The sequence below is a fragment of the Mesoplodon bidens genome (assembly GCF_964165515.1).
Source record: "Mesoplodon bidens genome assembly, chromosome: 2".
Classification (NCBI taxonomy): Eukaryota; Metazoa; Chordata; class Mammalia; order Artiodactyla; family Ziphiidae; genus Mesoplodon; species Mesoplodon bidens.
The window spans coordinates 146,418,464-146,437,361 of NC_138177.1; the positions used below are offsets into that span (position 1 = coordinate 146,418,464).

The 18,898-nt window shown below is 48.0% G+C and overlaps 2 protein-coding genes across 5 annotated transcripts in view; both read left to right on the forward strand.

Annotated features, from left to right (window-relative positions):
* Positions 1-16,078, forward strand: part of BEND5 (BEN domain containing 5) — a gene marked incomplete at its 5' end in the record, with an annotated part of 47,715 nt that extends 31,637 nt beyond the window's left edge. For all 4 annotated transcript variants that reach the window (XM_081224229.1, XM_081224231.1, XM_081224232.1 and 1 more), the window contains 3 exons: positions 612-760; positions 6,709-6,922; positions 15,716-16,078. In XM_081224229.1, coding sequence (XP_081080355.1) covers positions 612-760; positions 6,709-6,922; positions 15,716-15,873 — 521 coding nt within the window. In that variant the 3' untranslated portion in view covers positions 15,874-16,078. The remainder of the gene's footprint in view (positions 1-611; positions 761-6,708; positions 6,923-15,715) is intronic.
* AGBL4 (AGBL carboxypeptidase 4) overlaps positions 1-18,898 on the forward strand; it is a gene marked incomplete at both ends in the record, with an annotated part of 1,399,565 nt that overhangs the window by 1,166,558 nt on the left and 214,109 nt on the right. The window lies entirely within an intron of this gene.

Here is an 18,898-nt window from a genome sequence, read left to right on the forward strand (position 1 = left end):
TCCAGCTGGCTTTCACAGTTTAAACCATGCATAATTTGTGTTCATTGCATTAAAATAAAAATCAGGGTAGCTGCTGGTTCAGGCAATCGGGGGCTTAATCTGTATTGTATTTTAATTTCTTGGTTGAAATGCTCCTGCCTAGATACTAGGTCTTGGGAGGGGGAGGCCTTTGCATTTCTCCCCCCCCCCACTTTCCTATCTTCTGCTGTGGCCTACTTCACATAGGCTGCAGAGATGGGGTTTCGGCAAATACACAATTTGCATACTGGAGTCATTGCCACCCGGTCTCCACCCCGGTCTTAACAGGACCTCTTTCCTCTGCAGGAAGTAGAGTCCCCTGTGTTTTCATTCAGACAGTGACACCCTAGAAGACTGCTTCTCATTCATGCTTAATTAGCTTCTCGTCCATTCTTGTCTTCCAGTTTTCCAACTTTTCCCGCGACATTCATACCTCATGTTATTTTCAAGCTTGGGTTTAAGTGTAGTCCAATGGACAAAAATAAGCCAACATATTTTTTGTGTGCCGCTGTGTGCTGATAGATGCCTAGTTAAAATATTTGCCTTTTCTTTTCCTTGGAGTTCTAGACAGATCTCTTTTCTTAACTGCCTAGGTCCCGCCATTGACTTGGAAAAAGTAAAGTCAGAATGTCTCGAGCCCGAGCCGGAGTTACGGAGCACTTTCAGTGAGGAAGCAAATACGTCGTCCTATTACCCTGCTCCTGCACCTGTCATGGACAAGTATATCCTAGACAATGGCAAGGTAGTGTTTCAAGCTCACTATCCATTCCCTGCAAGTGTTGGTTAGTCAGTGTGAAGATGGAGAGTATGACGGGAGCTTCCCGAGTCACAGCTTGACCAGTTGGCCTCCTGGCCTAGCCCTGGGTGACTGCTTCCAGAATCCATGTGTTATAACTAGTGGAGCTTTACTAGGACTTTTTCTTTTTCTCTTCCTTTTCCTTTTTTTCTTTTTTTTTTTTTTTTTTTGGTAAATATTGGGCCAAAGCAACTGTAAAACTAAACTGACATTTAAAAATAGCTTATTAGTGAGAATGTATTTTAAAATGATAATTCAATGAAACCAGATGCATAAAATTGATAAGGTGATCTAGAAATATCTGATTTACAGATACGGATACGACTCAATATTTATCCATTCACCGTTTACAAAGTACCTGTGTGTTCTAAGCCCCGCCCTAAATGGCAGGGATACATGGGACTTCCCTGGCGGTCCAGTGGTTAAGACTTCGCCTTCCAGTGGGTGCGGGTTCAATCCCTGGTTGGGGAGCTAAGATCCCACAGGCTCGTGGCCAAAGAACCAAAACATAAAACAGAAGCAATATTGTAACAAATTCAGTAAAGACTTTGAAAATTGTCCACATCAAAAAAAAAAAAAATCTTTAATAAATAAATAAATAAATAAATAAAATTAATGCCAGGGATACAGAGGTGAATGGGACATGCTCCTTACCCCTAAGCTGCTTTCAAGTTGTACATTCAGCGTGGTTAGCCCACAGTCCTAGGACCACATATAACTCCTCAGATTTTTTTGTAAGACTCTTGAAAAAATGTTATGAAAGAAAACTTAAGCAATATTAGTAGTTATATTAGTACAGGGGTGAAAAGTAATGGAATAGCCTTTGGAAGTCTTAAAGTCACATGATGATATAGTAGCAGGTCAGGGAGAAGACTTCTGATATTCTTCCAACATCCAAATGAATTCGTCTTGCAGGAAATATATTGGATCCCTTTGTCTAGGCACTGGTCAGATGCAGTTTGACTGTAATATTCTCTGCTACCATGGCATACATTACAGACATCACCTCTTCTTCTCCCCAGAGACTCATCTGTGTCAGTCTGCTTTTCTTGCCTTATGCTTCAAAAGGTCTCTGTTTATCCAGTACTGTTCCCCAGTGGGTTGATGAGAAAGAAAAGGTTGTTTTATTTGGGTTTGTCCAGATATATCCCTGCAGCTGGCCAGACTGAGCCAAAGCAAATAGCCAAAGCTAAGGAAATGAAACTTGTTAGTCTTTCAGGCTCTCTTGGATATGCTGCCCTCATCTCCATGGAGCACTTCCTCCCCTCCAGAGGGCCAAACCATAGGCCCATCCTGCCTTGCCTTGCTGCAGCCAGCAAGCTTTAAGAGTCTGCTTTGTAGGGCTTCCCTGGTGGCGCAGTGGTTGAGAGTCCGCCTGCCGATGCAGGGGACGCGGGTTCGTGCCCCGGTCCGGGAAGATCCCACATGCCGCGGAGCGGCTGGGCCCGTGAGCCATGGCCGCTGAGCCTGGGCATCCAGAGCCTGTGCTCCGCAGCGGGAGAGGCCACGACAGTGAGAGGCCCGCGTACCGGAAAAAAAAAAAAAAAAAAGAGTCTGCTTTGCAGGTGAGAGGTGGCATGACAGAGTGGAAGTAGGCAGCCTGGAGCCTGAGTTTAAGCTGAGCTCTATCTTTGTCCTACCTGTGTGACTCTGAGTGGGGGGGTTTCCCTTCTCTGGGCCTCAGCGTCTCTGTCTGTGCCAGGTGGGATCAGATCGATGCTCTCCATAGTCATTAACAATGGCTCAAACTGTGTGTCTGAGTTTGGTGAACCTTTCCCAACTGAAGATAAAGAAAAGACTATTCTGTCTTTGTTGACTTCTTTTTAGTCACGATCACGTTGTGGAATGACTATAGACTTTTTCTTCAAGTAGCTTCTAAGAGAAATCTGTTTCTCTCTTGCTTTGAAGACCGATAGACAGTTTCTGAGCGTTATGAGGGTCTCTTTTGCAAAGGATAAGTTTTCCTCCAGGAAAATGGGTCTCTCAAGGGTCATTTAATTTTTTCACTCTCGAGTTGCACGACAGATCTTTAAAGTGCCAGATTTCCTTTTTCACCGATTATTGCCAACACTTTGCTGTAAAACTAACCTGGCTTCCGTTTGCAGCTAATTTGCAATCAGAGAAATTTATTAAGGGAGAGGAAGGAAGCAGACTTCCTGGAAATGGATGGCAGCTTCCTAGAACAGCAGTCCCCACATCCCAGAAGCAGACATCATTGTTCTTGGCTCTGCAATCATTTCTGACCCTTCCTTCTTTCTGCCTTAATCTCTGTGCTGCCTAGAGCATGGGGATGGGATCCATTTCCTAGCAGGAAACTGGTTTTGTCCTACAAAACATTTCACAAAGGCATTTTTTTGATCAAGTCCCATCCCACCAGATGCCATACTTTTAATAACCTCCCTTGAAAGCACAAGGCTAACACTTTGGTCAAATGGGGCTTTATGTGAATAGGGCTTGCCATGAAAGCTACTTTCTGATTTTGCTAAAGTGCATTGCCTTTCTTTGTCTTAAGATATTTTATTTCAAAAACTCGTTGAACCATAAAGCTGCAAAGACCATTAAAGTTTAAATAGTCTAATTTATACATGGCATAGATGGGGAAATACATCCAGAGAAGGGGCTCGTCTATAGTTATACAACAGATCAGAGGCAGGCAGGCAGGAACTAGAAGCCGGATCACCTGGCTTCCAGGTCAGTGCTCTTTCCAGTCTATTCTTCACCCCTGAAAAATGGGGCATGACCCAGAGCTTTGTTGACCTCAGGAGCCCTTGTCCCAAATGCCCCAACATATACCTGTGATTGGTCTTACCCAGGGCCACTTCTTTCTGTGCTGTAAAATTGGCCTTGTGTTCGAATGCATGTCAGAAAATATTTTCTTCTCCAAGGAACAGCAGCTCATCAGAACTGAAAGCCAGTGACACTAAGTCATATTAAATATGCACATCAGTTTCTTACTGCCTTGTGTTCAGACTAGTCCTGATCACTTTGTAGGAGGCAAAGGAGGCAGAGCCTCGACCTCTCCCCACAGAGATGTGGGGCTGAATCAGGTAGTGAAGCCTCTCACTAGGCTAGAAGTTCAGAAGGGATAGAGCTTAGCCCTGGAGTAGTGAAGGAGGTTTTCCTGCATTGGGGACTGGGGCTTGAAAGATTAGCAGGCTTAAGAAGGCATAAGGGAAGGCACTCATCCCTGGGTCGGGGAGAGGCATGAGCAGAGACGTGGACGGGGGAAAGAAGGCAAAGGAAGTAACAGTTTCTGGTTGTGTGCCGTCCTCCTGACGTTCGACTCATGTTATCTCACTGAATCCTCAAAACAGCTCTGTGAATTAGGTGGTGATCTGCCTCTGGTACAGCTGAGAAAAGTAAGGTTCAGAGAGGTAAAGTGACTAGCCCAAGACACCCAGCTAGTAGGTGGAAGGGCCAGGATTCACACAGGGCTGGAGACTCCAGAGCCCATCCTCTTTCTGTTACCTACCACACACTGGAAGTAGGAGGAAATGAGTGAGTTTGGGGGCATCACTGAGTGATGAACATAGTACGATTAGCAGGTTGAATGGAAACAGGATTCTAGAGGACCTTTAATGCCGCCTGAGGAGGTTGGATTTGAGGTAACAGGAAACAGGGAGCCATTCAAGAGTCCAGAGGGTTAACATAAAAACACAGAGTTGAAAGACTGCGGAAGTCATCTAGTCAAAGAAGGAAAGCTATGTTTTAGGGAATTAATCTGGCAGTGTTTACAGCGTGGGTTGGAGCGGGCAGGGACTGGAGGCAGGAAGGCCAGCCCGTGGCTTTTCTCCAGGTTTCCCTGACTGCAGTGTGAACTGCAGTGGGTGCTGGCCAGGGCAGTGGCCGGGCAGGTACAGAGGAAGACTCAAGAGGAAAGCCATCTGAATACTGGTCTGCTTTGTTTCCACCCCCATGAGCACCACCGTGACACTGGTGGCAGCAGGAGGGCCGGGAGAGCATGGGCTGCAGGGTCATAGGATTTGATTCCAGAATGTACTGATAGTATGTCTTAGGAAAACTAATGAGTCCTTCTGAATCTCTGTTCCTGTCTGTCAAGTAGGAATAATTATTTCTACCTATTTCCATCTCTTAAGGTCATTATGAGGATTAACTAAACTGAGAGTACAATACCTAGTTCACTATAGGTCCTCAAAAAATATTAGTGTCCCCTGTCTCTTGTAGAACATTGGCTAAGATAACGGCCATCTCTCTTTTAAGAACAGTAAATTAAAAGGTTGTAGGAAAGCAAGGCTCAGGTTAGAAAAGAGCAGAGATCTTTGGAAAACTGAAGTTGTCCTGCATCGCCAAGTCTTTCTGATTCTGCATTTAACATAACTCACATCCCTTGTTTTCCCCTATCTCAGGAAGCTTGCGTGGGTAGCCCCAGAGAGTCATCCAGGGAGGTGACTTGGGGTCCAGCAGGGAGCAGCAGGGAACTTGTCCCCAGTACGCCTGGTCTGGCACACAGACTGCCCACCTGCAGTTCAGACTGCAGAGAAAAGGCCAGACTTGACCTTGGGTCGATGTTGCCCAGCCAGCCCCAGGCAGCACATCTCACTCCAAGGTTACTTATCTTCCTGAGTCGTGGGAACAGATTTATAGCACCAAAGTTTGCAGCACAGGAAGGCCAGGTGGATCTGGTTATCTGATATCATGCCTGCAGAGGTCTGAATGATCTTTTGAGCTAAAGGAGGTGAAGTTAGATATGGCAGGTAGATAGGTCACTTGCTGACATTCGTGGGTGGGCCGTGTTAGTGTCGCTGGCTGACCTGTCTGCCCATCTGTGCGTGCCCACCTTGCTTTCCAGGCCAACCTTCGGTAGAAAGATGTCCAAACATGGGTCCTGCTGGTCTGCCATCAGTCTGGGTGTGCGTGCCGTCTCTCAGACTAGACTCTCCTGAGATGCCTCCCGACCATGCGAGGTCGATGACCTACAGTCTTTCTGAAGACAGGGACCTTGGCAGGGACTTTCCATTCCCCTCAGAAAGTTTACCTCATCAGTGGCTTCCTCTCCTCCATCCCCACAGAGGCCATTTCCACCCTCCATAGACTCAGCAGAAATACAACATAAATCGCAACGTCAAAGTCAAAATTTAATTTTTTTTAATGATTAATGTTAGCGAATGGTCTTCAAGTTGTTAAAAGAGCCAGAAAGGGAAAAAAAAAAAATCTCAAACCTCATTGCTAGATCATTCTAGGACTTTTGCATTTAATGACTCTACACTGAAACTTTCTGAGTGCTTCCCTTATAAAGAGCATAAGATTGTGTTTTGTTCTGTGTGCCGTCAGGTCAGACCAGAGACACAGCGGTTGTGCTTAATTTGTTAAAATCATAGGTGTTCTCAGCTAGTCGGAATTTAGCTGAAATCCAACTCTCCCAGTTCAGTTCATGGGAAACTGAAGCCAGAGACAGAAAGGACTTGCACAGACACACTCCGTTAGTGGCAGAGCCTGGACGGTTTCCCTCCCCACTCCACCTGCTGTGGTTGTCACACCTAGGAATTACCTAGGAAGCTTTAAACCATCCTGACAACGAGGCCCCACCCAGATGAAATAAATCCACTCTGCAAGTTCAGAGTTGAGTGACTTTCAGCAAGCAGCTGTACCTTTCTCAACCTGGTTTTTCCACCTGAAATGAAAATAGTGTCCCAACGCCTTCCTTCCAGGGTTGCTGTGAAGATTTTGAGATAGTGGACATAAAGCAGTAGAATAAGGCCTGGCACGTTCCAGGTATTCAGTAAATGATTATTTCCCTTAAAGAAAGTTAATTAGTATTTATGGAACAAATCCCTTGCAGTTGTGCAGCAGTGTCTTTTAAAGGACAAGAAAAATTTCCAGCTACCATCCTGTCCGACTAAACAGGTGCTTGCTTGTGTTCTTATCCCTTTCAGGTCCATCTGGGAAGCGGGATTTGGGTTGATGAGGAGAAATGGCACCAGCTACAAGTAACCCAAGGAGATTCCAAGTACACAAAGAACTTGGCAGTCATGATTTGGGGAACAGATGTTCTGAAGAACAGAAGCGTCACAGGAGTTGCCACAAAAAAAAAGAAAGATGCAGTCCCTAAGCCACCCCTCTCGCCTCACAAACTAAGCATCGTCAGAGGTGGGTCCCGCACTGGAAACGCAGTGGCTGAGGCACCGCCCTTTACTCTGTCAGGAATGTGTCGGGCACATTTCAGTTCAACAGACACCTACTGAAGCTTCTCCATGCCAGGCCCCGGGCTGGGCATGGGGACACAGGAGCCGATGCGGACCTGGTCCCAGAAGAGCTCACATTTAACAGGGCAAACGAGCTGTGGACACAAGTACAGTTCAAGGAGCTAGCATGCGAGAGGGACAGAGGGGGGTTCCTAGGAGGGGAGGAAACCCCTAGCCAGAAAATCAGGGAAGGGTTCCTGGGAAGGGGGTCACTGGATTGGGCCTTGAAAGATCCATCAGACATGGAGACACAGATGTGTAAAGAGAGGTACTCGGGAGGCAGAAGCATCTGGAACAAAGGCACTGGGTTGGGAAAGGAGTGCTGCTGTGTAGAGAGCCTGAAGGTGGAGGCTAGGGGACCAGTTCTGGGGGGTCCTAGCATCGTGCCTGGGGCACTTAGTGAGGTGAAGACCAGCTTGAGGGTCACTGGATTCAACTTCTTTTCTGGGGTTTGGGAGGGGTTGGAGGGAAGGCAGAGAGACAGGGAGTGGTCTGTAAAGATAGGGCACTGGCCTGGACTCTGATTTTCCTTCCCTCCTGCCTTCCTCCCCTCTCTTCCCTCTTCCTTCTTTCTTTCCTCTGTCTCTCCCACCCACTCTCCATCCATTCACGAAGCCCTTATTCTTTGCCAGGCTCTCTACTGGGTATGGAGGACACAAAGGGGGGGGATAAGACCCAGTCTCCATCTGCAAGGTGCTCGCAGTCACATGGGGAAGATGCACACGAGAACAGCTAGTTACGGTACAGATAATACAAATTACGGAGACAGGCAGGAAAGCACATGGGAGCAGAGAGAATATAGTAACTACTAATTATTCTGAGCGATTACTATGTTTCAGGTTCTGTTTTTTTTATGATTCTGTGTTAAAAATTCTTTTACATATATTAACTCATTTAATCTTCATAACACATAACACTCCTTCTGTTGGCTGCCAGTATTATCCCTGTTTTAGTTGCAGAAACTGGACACAGAGAGGTGAAGTAACTTGCCCAGATCGCACAGCTTTCGGGGTAGAGCCAGGAGTCCGAGCCAGGAGGGCTGGCTTCAGAAGCTGTGCTCCTAACCGCTAGTCTCTTAAGTGTCCAACTGCCATGTTTTGATGAAGAAAGTAAGACTGAGTCAGCATGTACATTTTGAACAGGCCATGTGCCAAGTTCTGGGGCAGACAGCAAGTATGTCCATGAACAAATCAGATAATTTCAGGTACTGACGAAAGGCCGTGAAGCCTCATCGAGCGATACAGTAGCTGTGTTGGCTGGGGTGGGTGGAGAAGACCTGTCTGAAGCCGTGCCTTCAAGCTGGGAACTGGATGTAGAGGTCGGCCCTGTGCAGCTCTGAGGGGTGGTGAAGCAGGCAGAATAAAGAGCGGGTTCAAAGGCCTGCATGCTCAAGGGGTGAAGCAGCCCCGGGGCGCTGCAGAGTCATGAGTGAGGGGATACTGAGATCAGGCCGGTGGGCGAGAGACGGTCTTTTAGGGCCGTGAAGGCCACAGTAATCGGCTTGGATTTACCCTACCTGCAGGAGAAAGGTAATGGAGGTCTTCAGTGGGAGTGACCGAACGGGAGGTCAGTTAGGAGGCTGATGCAGTGGTCTCGGGGAGGCATGATGTGCCATGGACTATGGTTAGAGCAGTGGAAACAGAGAAAAATGGCCAGATTTAGGGTGTATTTTGGAGGTAGAGGTGTAAGGACACAGAGAGATTAGGTGACCAGCCAGAAGTCACAGCTACAGGGTTTCAGAGCCTGGATTTAAACCCACCCCACACTGACTCTGGTCTGGGGCTTGTTCCGTAGCACAGCTGCCCCCGTTGCTGGCCGATTCATGATGACCTGATTTAGGCAGACACTTATTTTTAGACAAGCGGAGGTAACCTTTAGTCTGCCCACTGTGTGAAAAGGTGGAGCCTAATTTGGGAGGTCGCCCTGAGAAAGCGTCCTTCCTGGGGACACAGCCCTGCCTACCTGAGAGGTGGCTGACCTCTAATTCTGTTACACTTGTTGGGCTGTGACTCAGCAGGTCCCAGGTGCCTTCCAGTGACCGGCGGCCCTCCCGTCGTCACACCGTGGTGTAACATCATCTGCTGTGCGTCTGCCTCAGGCACGGGTCTGTGTCGGACTCACCTCCACGTCCTCCTTGCCTCTCGCACAGGTCCTGGCACACAGTGGGAGCTCAGTCGCCGAGGGCTGAACAAGTGCCACACTGAGACCTGCAAGCTGATCCCCTGACTCTTCACGCTGTTTCTCGTGAACTACTTTCCTTCCATGTCGCAGTGTCTTCAGCTGAACGCTCACCTCTTAAGACAGTTAAAAGGGCTGCTTGGATTGTAGCTTTGGAATAGTTATGTTTGAGGTGTGAGAAGAAGTTTCCATTCTTTGTTGACAAGTGAGCTGCCCCCATGGAGCCGACATGACCTCGTGATGGTCACATGATTGAAGCTCACGATTGTTCAGTGCTTTGCAGCTTTCAGGCCCCCTCCTGTCTGCTCCCAATGCAGGGTGATGGAGAGTAGAAATTGGAACCAGGTGTCGAAAGCCTGGGCTTGAGCCCCAACTCCGCTTTGCTTTCACTCTGAGCTCACCCTGGTTCTATTATGTTTATTTTTGTTTCCCCAGGCCCAGCGCGGTGCCAGTACCAGGTAGATGCTTGGTGTGTCCATGTGTAAAGGCAGGATTCACAGTCCTTGTCCTGGCTGCCCAGTGGACCTGTAGACATTTGTATGTCCTTTGGACCCCATTCAGATGATGTCATTTGCAGCTAATCTGGTCCCCAATACTAAGGAACAATCTAGAAGAAAAATACCCCAGCTGTGTGGCTTGGGGCTACTACAGGCTCACTGTCTTCAGGCCCATGGGCCAGGCCCTTCAAGCTCCCCTCACTGATCCACTCCTCCGTTTTCTAAGCCCTTTTTAAACCTTCTCTACTCTTCCTGAACATGGTAGCCCACACCTCTCTCTTTTCCAAGAGATGACCATGTCTCTTCCTTCACAGAGAAAAGAAAAAGAAATCCCACAGCTTCGAACCACCATATCTACAGACTTCACTGGATCCCCCAGTTCTTCTGCCTCGTGTTTCCTTCTCTTATTTGGGACTGGCCGTTCTCTCCAACTGGATCACAGCCCTCCTGCCTTCCTAAGTACCTTGTTCCTCCCGCTCAACTGGGTCCTTCCCGGCACCACTTAAATATACTTTGATCACTCATTTCTTACGGAAGCAAACAAAACACTCCCTAGACGTCACTTCTATCACCCACCTGCCGCCACGTCTCTCTGTTCCCTTTTCACATCCAGGTTCCCTGAAAGAGTTGTCTGCACTCACTGCCCGTGTGCACCGGCAACGCCCCTGCCATCTGGCATCGGCTCGCAGCCCTCTGCTTACTGTGTCCTTGCCGGGCTTCCCCGTGGCTCCGCCTCTTGCTCGTCCAGGGCCTGGCTCTACCTCTTCCCCAGCCGTTTGACCCGATCCCTCGTCCTTTACTGAGAAACCCTCCTGCATGCTCAGGTCTCCTCCTGCCTGTGGCTTCTCATCCCCCTTGTGGGCTCCCCTCCGGCTGCCCTCGCCTCTGTCTCCAGCCCGCTTCTCTCTGACTCTACAACGCTGCCCTCCGCTGCTCTCACTCCCATCGTCCCCATTGCCCTCGGCGTGCTCACGGCCCTGGGTTGAAATCCACACTCCTGGCACCCTGGCTGCTGCCTGGTGATCTGGCCTCTGGTGACTCCCCCGGCCTCATCTCACACCACACTTCCCGTTTCCACTGTTGCTCTAACCACTGAGGCCTTCTCCCGGCCCCCTCCTGTTCCCACTGCCAGCAGTGCCCTTCCTCTGGTCTGCACATCCTGCCTCCTTGTCATTCAGAGAGGCCTTCCCCGACCGCCCGGGCTGATGAAGTAGCCTTTCCATTGCTCTCTATCACACCACCCTCCCTAAAGTCCCTGCGGAGCATTTCTTATTTACTTGTTTATTTGCTTGATGATTGTCTTTTTCCCCACCTCCATTAGAACATGAGCTTTATGAGCATCTTGCTCAGGGCCAGCATATAGTCAGTGTTCAATAAATATTTGCTGAATCAGTGACTGATTCCCAAATCTGTATTTGACCTCAGTTCACACGTTCCTGATCCCTACATCCAGGTGCCCACTGGTCATCTCCTCCTGGATGTCCACGTCACACTGGCACATCTGCTCCGCTCACTGTTCTCTCCTTTTCCTTCTCCCCAAAGCCTTCTGCCCCTCTGTGTTCCGTCTTGATAAATGACACCACCTGCCAGGGACCCAGAGAGGCCTCATTCCTGACTCTTCCACATGCCCGCTCTCCATCTGTTCTGCCCCAAATACCTTGTAAACCGTCCACTTCTCTCCATACCCATCGCGCCTCACGTAGTCCAGGCCACATCGCTTCTCCCCTGCCTTACTCCAGCAGCTGCCAGACTCCTCTCTCCATTTGTAACCAGAGTGATCTTTCAGAAACCCAGTATGATCCTGTTACCACCACCCCGTCACAGCCAGTCCTTGGTGCCCATTATTAAAGGGTAAGCTTCTTAATGTGTCATAAAAGCGCCTTCATAATCTGGACCCTGGCTCTAGCTCCAGCTCACTTTTCAGCAATATTCCCTTGTTCACTAAGTTCTTACCATAATGAACTGCTGTATTCTATCAAGCCTTGTCCCCTCTCACATTAGGGAATTTGTAAATGCTATTCCTGACACCTAGAACATAGATCAGACTGCCCACCCGACACGCGTGCCACTCTGCCTGGCTAGCTGCTACTCACCACCCAGGTGTGCTTAGGAGAACCATCCTTCAGGAAGCCTTCCCTGACCTCTCAGGGTGGGGGGATCCTTCTGTTGTATGTCCCAGAGCACCCCGTGCCTACCTCTGTTCTCTTCTTTCTGTATCTTTGCCTCCCAGGTGCCGGGTCAAGCAACCCTTTAGAGCCCAAAACTACTTGCCATGCCAGTGAGTGAGAAGGAAATCGACTTGCCCAAGGTCATACAGCAGGTTAGATCAGAGCTGAGCTGAACTGAGCTTTCAGGCTTCCCATCGTCTCCAGGGCTTTCTTGTCTTACCAAAATACAGTGTTGATTTGTTTTTTCTTTACTACAGCCGGGCAGGTTTGAAGCCTGTCTCCCGTCGCACCATACACTCCGCATTTTTAGGCTAATTATTTGAGCTCTTCCAGACTGTTTGACTGGTTCTTCCCATGCAAGCTGTCTGCTGGATTGAGATTGTTTGTATTTATTTTGTACGATTTTACCACATTTACTTGCATTTGCCATATCAAAATGACAAAAGCCTTGGTGCTTACAGGGTTGGTGAGGATTTTCTCCTCTCTGTGGTTTTAAAGTCACTCCTTACCGTGTAGCAGAGGGATGTGGGGAGCGCTGACATTGCTTTAGAAAGATGAAAGCAGGAGGGCTGGATGAGAGTCTCGCTTTAATGACAAGCTCCAGAATGACAGTTAAACCTTATTAAGGTCTTTTTTTTTTTTTTTTTTTTGCGGTACGCGGGCCTCTCAACGCCGCGGAGCACAGGCTCCGGACGCGCAGGCCCAGCGGCCACGGCCCATGGGCCCAGCCGCTCCGCGGCACGCGGGATCCCCCCAGACCGGGACACGAACCCGCGCCCCCTGCATCAGCAGGTGGACTCCCAACCACTGCGCCACCAGGGAAGACCTTTTTTTCTTTTTTTTTTTTTTTGCGGTACGCGGGCCTCTCACTCTTGTGGCCTTTCCCGTTGCGGAGCACAGGCTCCGGACGCGCAGGCTCAGCGGCTATGGCTCACGGGCCCAGCCGCTCCGCGGCATGTGGGATCTTCCCGGACCAGGGCACGACCCCGTGTCCCCTGCACCGGCAGGCGGACTCTCAACCACTGCGCCACCAGGGAAGCCCCTCAATTGACCTTTTTTGCAGAGTGTCTGAGTTTTCAAATGAGCCACAGCGTTGAGTTCTGGTTAATTTTTATAACTTTTTTAATAGGACCCATTAGCACTGTTACAAACCTTGTTAATTAAGCAATAATCTCAAATGCTCCCTTGCAGAGGGAGACATTCCTGGCAGCTGCAGGTGATTAATATCTGGAGTCTAACGGAAAGCTTTTAATCAAACTCAGGGGCTGTTCAGTGCTCTTACCCTCAGGAAACGAGAACGACTGGGATTCTGTGGGCGCCTCTGAAAACCTTGCTCCATCTGTACCTTTTCCTGCCTTCTCTCCAGCTCATGCCGGGACCTCTCAGGGCCATCACACCCACTCCCCTGCCCACTTCTCTCTCCTTTGCCTCTTTACCCACCCTATTACCTTTCAGAGAACTAGAGACCTAGAGCTGGAAGAATCTTCTTAGACGATTGGATTTGACATCCTGCTTTCAGACAGTAAGACTGAGACCCAGAGAGGTTCCCACTCGAGGTGGCACAGCAACTAGGGTTAGAGCCAGATTCGAACCCCTGAACTTGGAAACAGTCCTCTGCACAGGGTGTCTTCCTCATTTGGTTGAGCTTCCAGCAACGTCACTGCGAGTGTCGGCTTCCCCCTGGCCCTGGGCTAGGGAGGGTCTGTAGGTGAGACAGCGTGGTCACAGTTCTATGAGACTGTGATCAGGGCTTTGATAGAGAAAAACCCAGGCGAGTATGGAAGCACTGAGGGTATAGGCAGAATGGGTTCTCCCGACTCAACCTGGTAGGTTCCAAGCAGGTTGAATCTGGAAGAATGGGTGGGGTTTAGGCAGGTGAAGGATGAGATACGAGACCAGGGTAATCAGTCATCTGGGAGGAGATGAGCAAAGACTGATCTGTGGGACAGCCTGGAGCGGGTCGGGAAATGCAGGTGGAGTCAGCAGAGGTAGGACCTTCTCATCCCATTCCCTGTGGAAAGGCCAACACAAGACAAAGTGCAGATTAGTCAGCTTGGAAGCAGCCAGGAAGTAGTGAAGGTCAACTGAAAGCTTTCAAAGGCTTCTCTGTGCAAACCCTGATCCACAGGGAGGAGATGGTGCCCCAAAGAAAGAAGGCATATAGCACATGCACCTGCAGCCTGGACGGCAACAGTAGGCGGGCTGGCCACGTGCCCAGGAAGGGCTCAGAGCGGAGGCCGCGGGGGATCATGCCTGTACTTAACGTCCTCTCTCCAGGCCTCAGCCATGTCCCACGTGAGTGGAGGGGTTAGAGCACAAGGTAGTCTCCCTGCTCTGTCCTGGTGCTGATGTCCTGCATCACTAACAGCATCGCCTGCTGTGCCCTGGCCTGATACACAAGACTCTGTTTATCCTGCGTGGCAGTTCCTCGAGACCGGGTTGTCACTCCTGTCTTATAGGTGGGGAGGCTCAGGTCCAACACAGTTAAAAATCTTGCCCACGCTTACATACCCCAGTGGTACATTGCCCACCCACACCCCTAGTCCCCTTATGTCCAGAATTATGTCCCCTCAGGTTTCCCAAGAAAAGCATTCATTCATTTATTCATTCATTCAACATACACTTACTGAATCTTGCCCCTGAGCCAGGCACTGTGCTAGGCCCTGGGAACGGACAGTGGCATATACATAAAATAACTGTAATAGCCTCAGACAGGGGTAGTGCCCCTTATAGCTTGAAGAAGGCTTGCAAAACGTTTGTTTCACATCCCTCATGGCAGCCTTAAAAAAGATCATGTGTGGTTTGTTATCCTTGTTCTATGAGGTGAGGAATCTAGGGCAATGATTCGCCTCAGGTGCCTATGCTAGGAAGTAGGCCAAAGTCCAGCTTCAGTCAGGTCCTGTCTGAGGTTCACTCCTTGCTTCATCACAGCAAATGGCAGAGTCAGTAAAAGTGGCCATCCTCAGCCTCATCAGTAATCACCTGAGTGAGGTACCACTTCATGCCCGCCAGGTTGTCAGAACCTTAATAATCTGACATGGAGTGCTGTTGGAGTTATGGGGCAGGCAGTCCTTGCACACACTGCTGTTAGGGGTGCCAGGCGGCACAACCATTGTGGAAAACAGTTTCCCAGGTATCACCTAGTAAAGTGTAGTAGGCACACACCCTAACACTGGGCAGTTCCAGCCTAGGCCCGTGCTGAGCATTTCCTGCATGTTTGCCCCAAGAGACACGGCTCAGGGTGCCTGTAACTGCAGAACATGGGAAACCACCCAAGTATCCATGGACAATGAAGTGGGTCAGCCGATTGTGGACTAGTCAGACAGTAGAACACTACTCATCAGTGAAAGTGAATGACCTGCATCTATATATACACTTCAGCATGGGTAACTCTCAAAACGGGAATGTTGAATGAAAAAAAAAGTCAGATGGATATACAGAGTATGGATACACTTGTAAAAACTTAAAAATGGGAAAAGTAGCAACATGTTGTTTAAGGATGTATGCATATGTGTTGACTCGAAAAGAAAAGCAAAAATTGAGGAGAGTGGTCACCTCTGGTGAGGACAAGGAGAGGATGGTATTGGGCAAGGACATTTAGGGGCTTCAGAGGGACCAGTAATGGTGTCCTGTTAAGCAGGGGAGTGGACACATGGGTGTTGTATCATTATTTTTGAAGTATAAATTTACAGTGTATATCTACTCTGTTGAAAAATTTAAAATACAGCCGTGCCAGATATGTGAGTTGGTACTTTAGAAGTATGTCAGGAGGCACATTTTCCTTTCTCCCCCTTAAAGATATGTACTCGAATGTACCATTAATCCTTGGCCTTCTTGTTTCTTTTCCCTGTCTAGAGTGTTTGTACGACAGAATAGCACAAGAAACTGTGGATGAAACTGAAATTGCACAGAGACTCTCCAAAGTCAACAAGTACATCTGTGAAAAAATCATGGATATCAATAAATCCTGTAAAAATGAAGAACGAAGGGAAGCAAAATATAATTTGCAATAAACTTTGGATTTTTCATAAAGCCTTCTCGTTTTCCTTGTGTGGCGTGTGATTTGCGGGCGATGGTGTTGTCCAGATCAGACCCCACCACGCGTGGTGGTGTGTGGGCGGGAAGCCAGTAGGGTTCTGAGGTCAGCGCCTTGTTCTGAACTTGGACTTCCCACTCCAAAGAAGACAGATGGATTTGCTGAGACTCAGGCAGCAACCTGGCGCCAGTGTTGTCCTGGGGATGGTGGAAGCGCTGTCTTTTCGGAGGCGGATAAAGTGTCTCTGAGTTACCTATCACTTGGCCAAGAATTTGAGCTGATATTTTTACCATTCAAGGACTTCTATCTTTGTTCCTCTATTTTGTTCTATAATAAAGCTTCATTAATTCGTTGCTGTAGAAATCATTAGCCTCATTTATTTAAGGATGACTATTAAGTGTACAGTGGAGGTGACCAGTGTCCTTTGAAGGGTGGAACGTTCAGGCCGAAGGAGAGAAAATTCATAAGGGATGTGGTTACTGTCTACAGATCGGAAGGGCTGTCTCGAAGCAGATTACTTTCTCTTACCTCAAAGGACAGATCTAGGACCTGTCACTCAAGGTGATCTGAGATTCAGCTTTCCTGATAATTTGAGTCAATCTTTGTAAAGGAGTGTCAGGGGGTGGTAACGTTAGATGTGGTTCAGGGTTACCTTCAGAAAGTCAGGGGCAACGTCACCTGGTGTCGGTTCATTCATCCTATCTTGTATCTCAAATGATCTTTCAAGTTGCATAATTTTTATCCCGTTCAGTAGCTGCGTCTCTAAAGTGCCTGGTGCCCAATCAAGCAGACCACATTTGATCTTCCTGTTGATTAACACTTTCCTTTCTGTAATGCCTATGAAGTCAGCGTAGTATGTTGGAAATGGCAAGGGTTTGGGGCTGAGGAGTTTGGATTCCAAACCTGGCTCCACTGCTTGCTTTGGGCTTAGCGTAACCTCTTGAGTTTCAATTTTCTGTTCCGTAAAAAGGAGATAATATCTACTTTGCAGAGTTGCAACGTTGCAGAGTTGCTATAAGTTATAGAGCACTGTATATAAGTGCTCAGTAAATGTTGGTAGTCATTATTTTCTTCATTTCTGGTTATTGGCTTTTAGGCATTGGTTGGAAAACTTTCGCCTCTGGTTTCTCTAATGGTTTATCCACTAAACCATTAGATTACTGGTGGTCTATAAGCAAAAGCTCACGGTCACGAGGGTGAGTAGTGGAGGTGGCTACCTCTTTGAGGAATTTTATTTTAATACATAAAATAATTCTTTGTAATCTGAAATATTATATGCTTGCTAATAGGATGTATAGGTATGAACTTCCTTTTATGGTATTTTCCCAGTTCTCCACAGACTAGTGGTGTGATCTTGGACCAATCACTTAACTTCCCAGAGTCCTTACCAATACAATGAGGAAAATAATGCATACCTCACAGGCTATGTGGATACTTAAATAATAATAACAACAATAACAGATACTTAATATGTGCCAGGACTTTTCTAAGTGTTTAACAAAAGTTAATTCATTAGGTAAGTAAAGTCTGTGGCACTTAGTAGTGTTCAGTAAATTCTTGTTATTAAGATGTGTTCATTTTAATGGCAGGGGAGCAGCTTGGGCATGAGTAGTGTGAATGCATGAGAGGCTGGGAAGAAGTATACATGATTTGAACTCATCCCATTTCCTTCCTAAGCATGGCGAAGATAACAAACACCCAGAGGCTCCATTTCCCTACAAAGACTAATAAGATATGATACCTGCTTTATAGGTGCTTTTAGGTTGGAAGGGAAAATAGTCATCGAAATACCTGTTTAAAAAGGCTATGACATGTGAAAGTGCTTTGCGTAATATATGACACATACATCAGGGACACAACGGGTTGTGAAAGATTGGGGGATCTGATTGTGATTTTACCGCTTCTGGGAAGGTCACTTGGCCATTCTGGAGCTCGTTTCTTCTAAAGTGGAGACAGTGATCCCTAAGTCAGGATTATTGTGGAGAGTAATCCAGGTACTATCTGGGAAAAGAGCTCCATAAGTCTCAAGGAGCCATGCAGACGTTAGCTGTCCTTAGCTTGCAAGGCAGAATGAAATCAAAAGTAGTTGTGACAAGGAAGGACATAAGAGCCGTTTCTGATGGGGAATCGGGGCAGGGGAGGGGGAGGGTGTTTTTACACCCTAGTTAGTCTGAGACTTTTCGAGCACCTGTTGTGTACCTGGTGCCCTGTGACTGTTATGTCACAGGGCAGGGCCACCATTCTTAACACCCATACAAATGAGGAAATGGGCTCAGAAGAAGTTAAGTAACTTCTTGGCCAAGGTCCCAGAGTTGTCAGCAGTGGAGCTGGGTCAGAATCCAGGTCTGTGCAAAATCTGTCCTTTTACCTCTTCCCTCGAAAACTGAGTGGAATATTATGATCTGGGCTGAGAATCTAGCCATGTAATCTCAGGGCATATTTAGGAGAGTCCCAACTTAAGTAATCAATCAGTGGAAATCAGTGTCATTAATTCAAGCCATTTGAAGGGATGGGGAATAATAGTACCGTTTATGAGGACCCACAGTTTTACTACATTCAAATAAGTTCATTTTGTGTAGTAGGGAGTTTCCCAAACTTGCCCAGTCTTGAGAATTTGCTGAGGTACTTAAAATACAGATTCCTGGGCTTTGGTTCAGGGTGCTGGATTCAGTAGGGCTGGGGTAGAGCTGGGAACATGTTTTTGTTTTTTTGTTTTAAGATGTTGGGGTAGGAGTTTATTAATTTATTTATTTATTTATGGCTGTGTTGGGTCTTCATTTCTGTGCGTGGGCTTTCTCTAGTTGTGGCGAGCGGGGGCCACTCTTCATCGCGGTGCACGGGCCTCTAACTATCGTGGCCTCTCGTTACGGAGCACAGGCTCCAGACGTGCAGGCTCAGTAGTTGTGGCTCACGGGCCTAGTTGCTCCGCGGCATGTGGGATCCTCCCAGACCAGGGCTTGAACCTGTGTCCCCTGCATTGGCAGGCAGATTCTCAACCACTG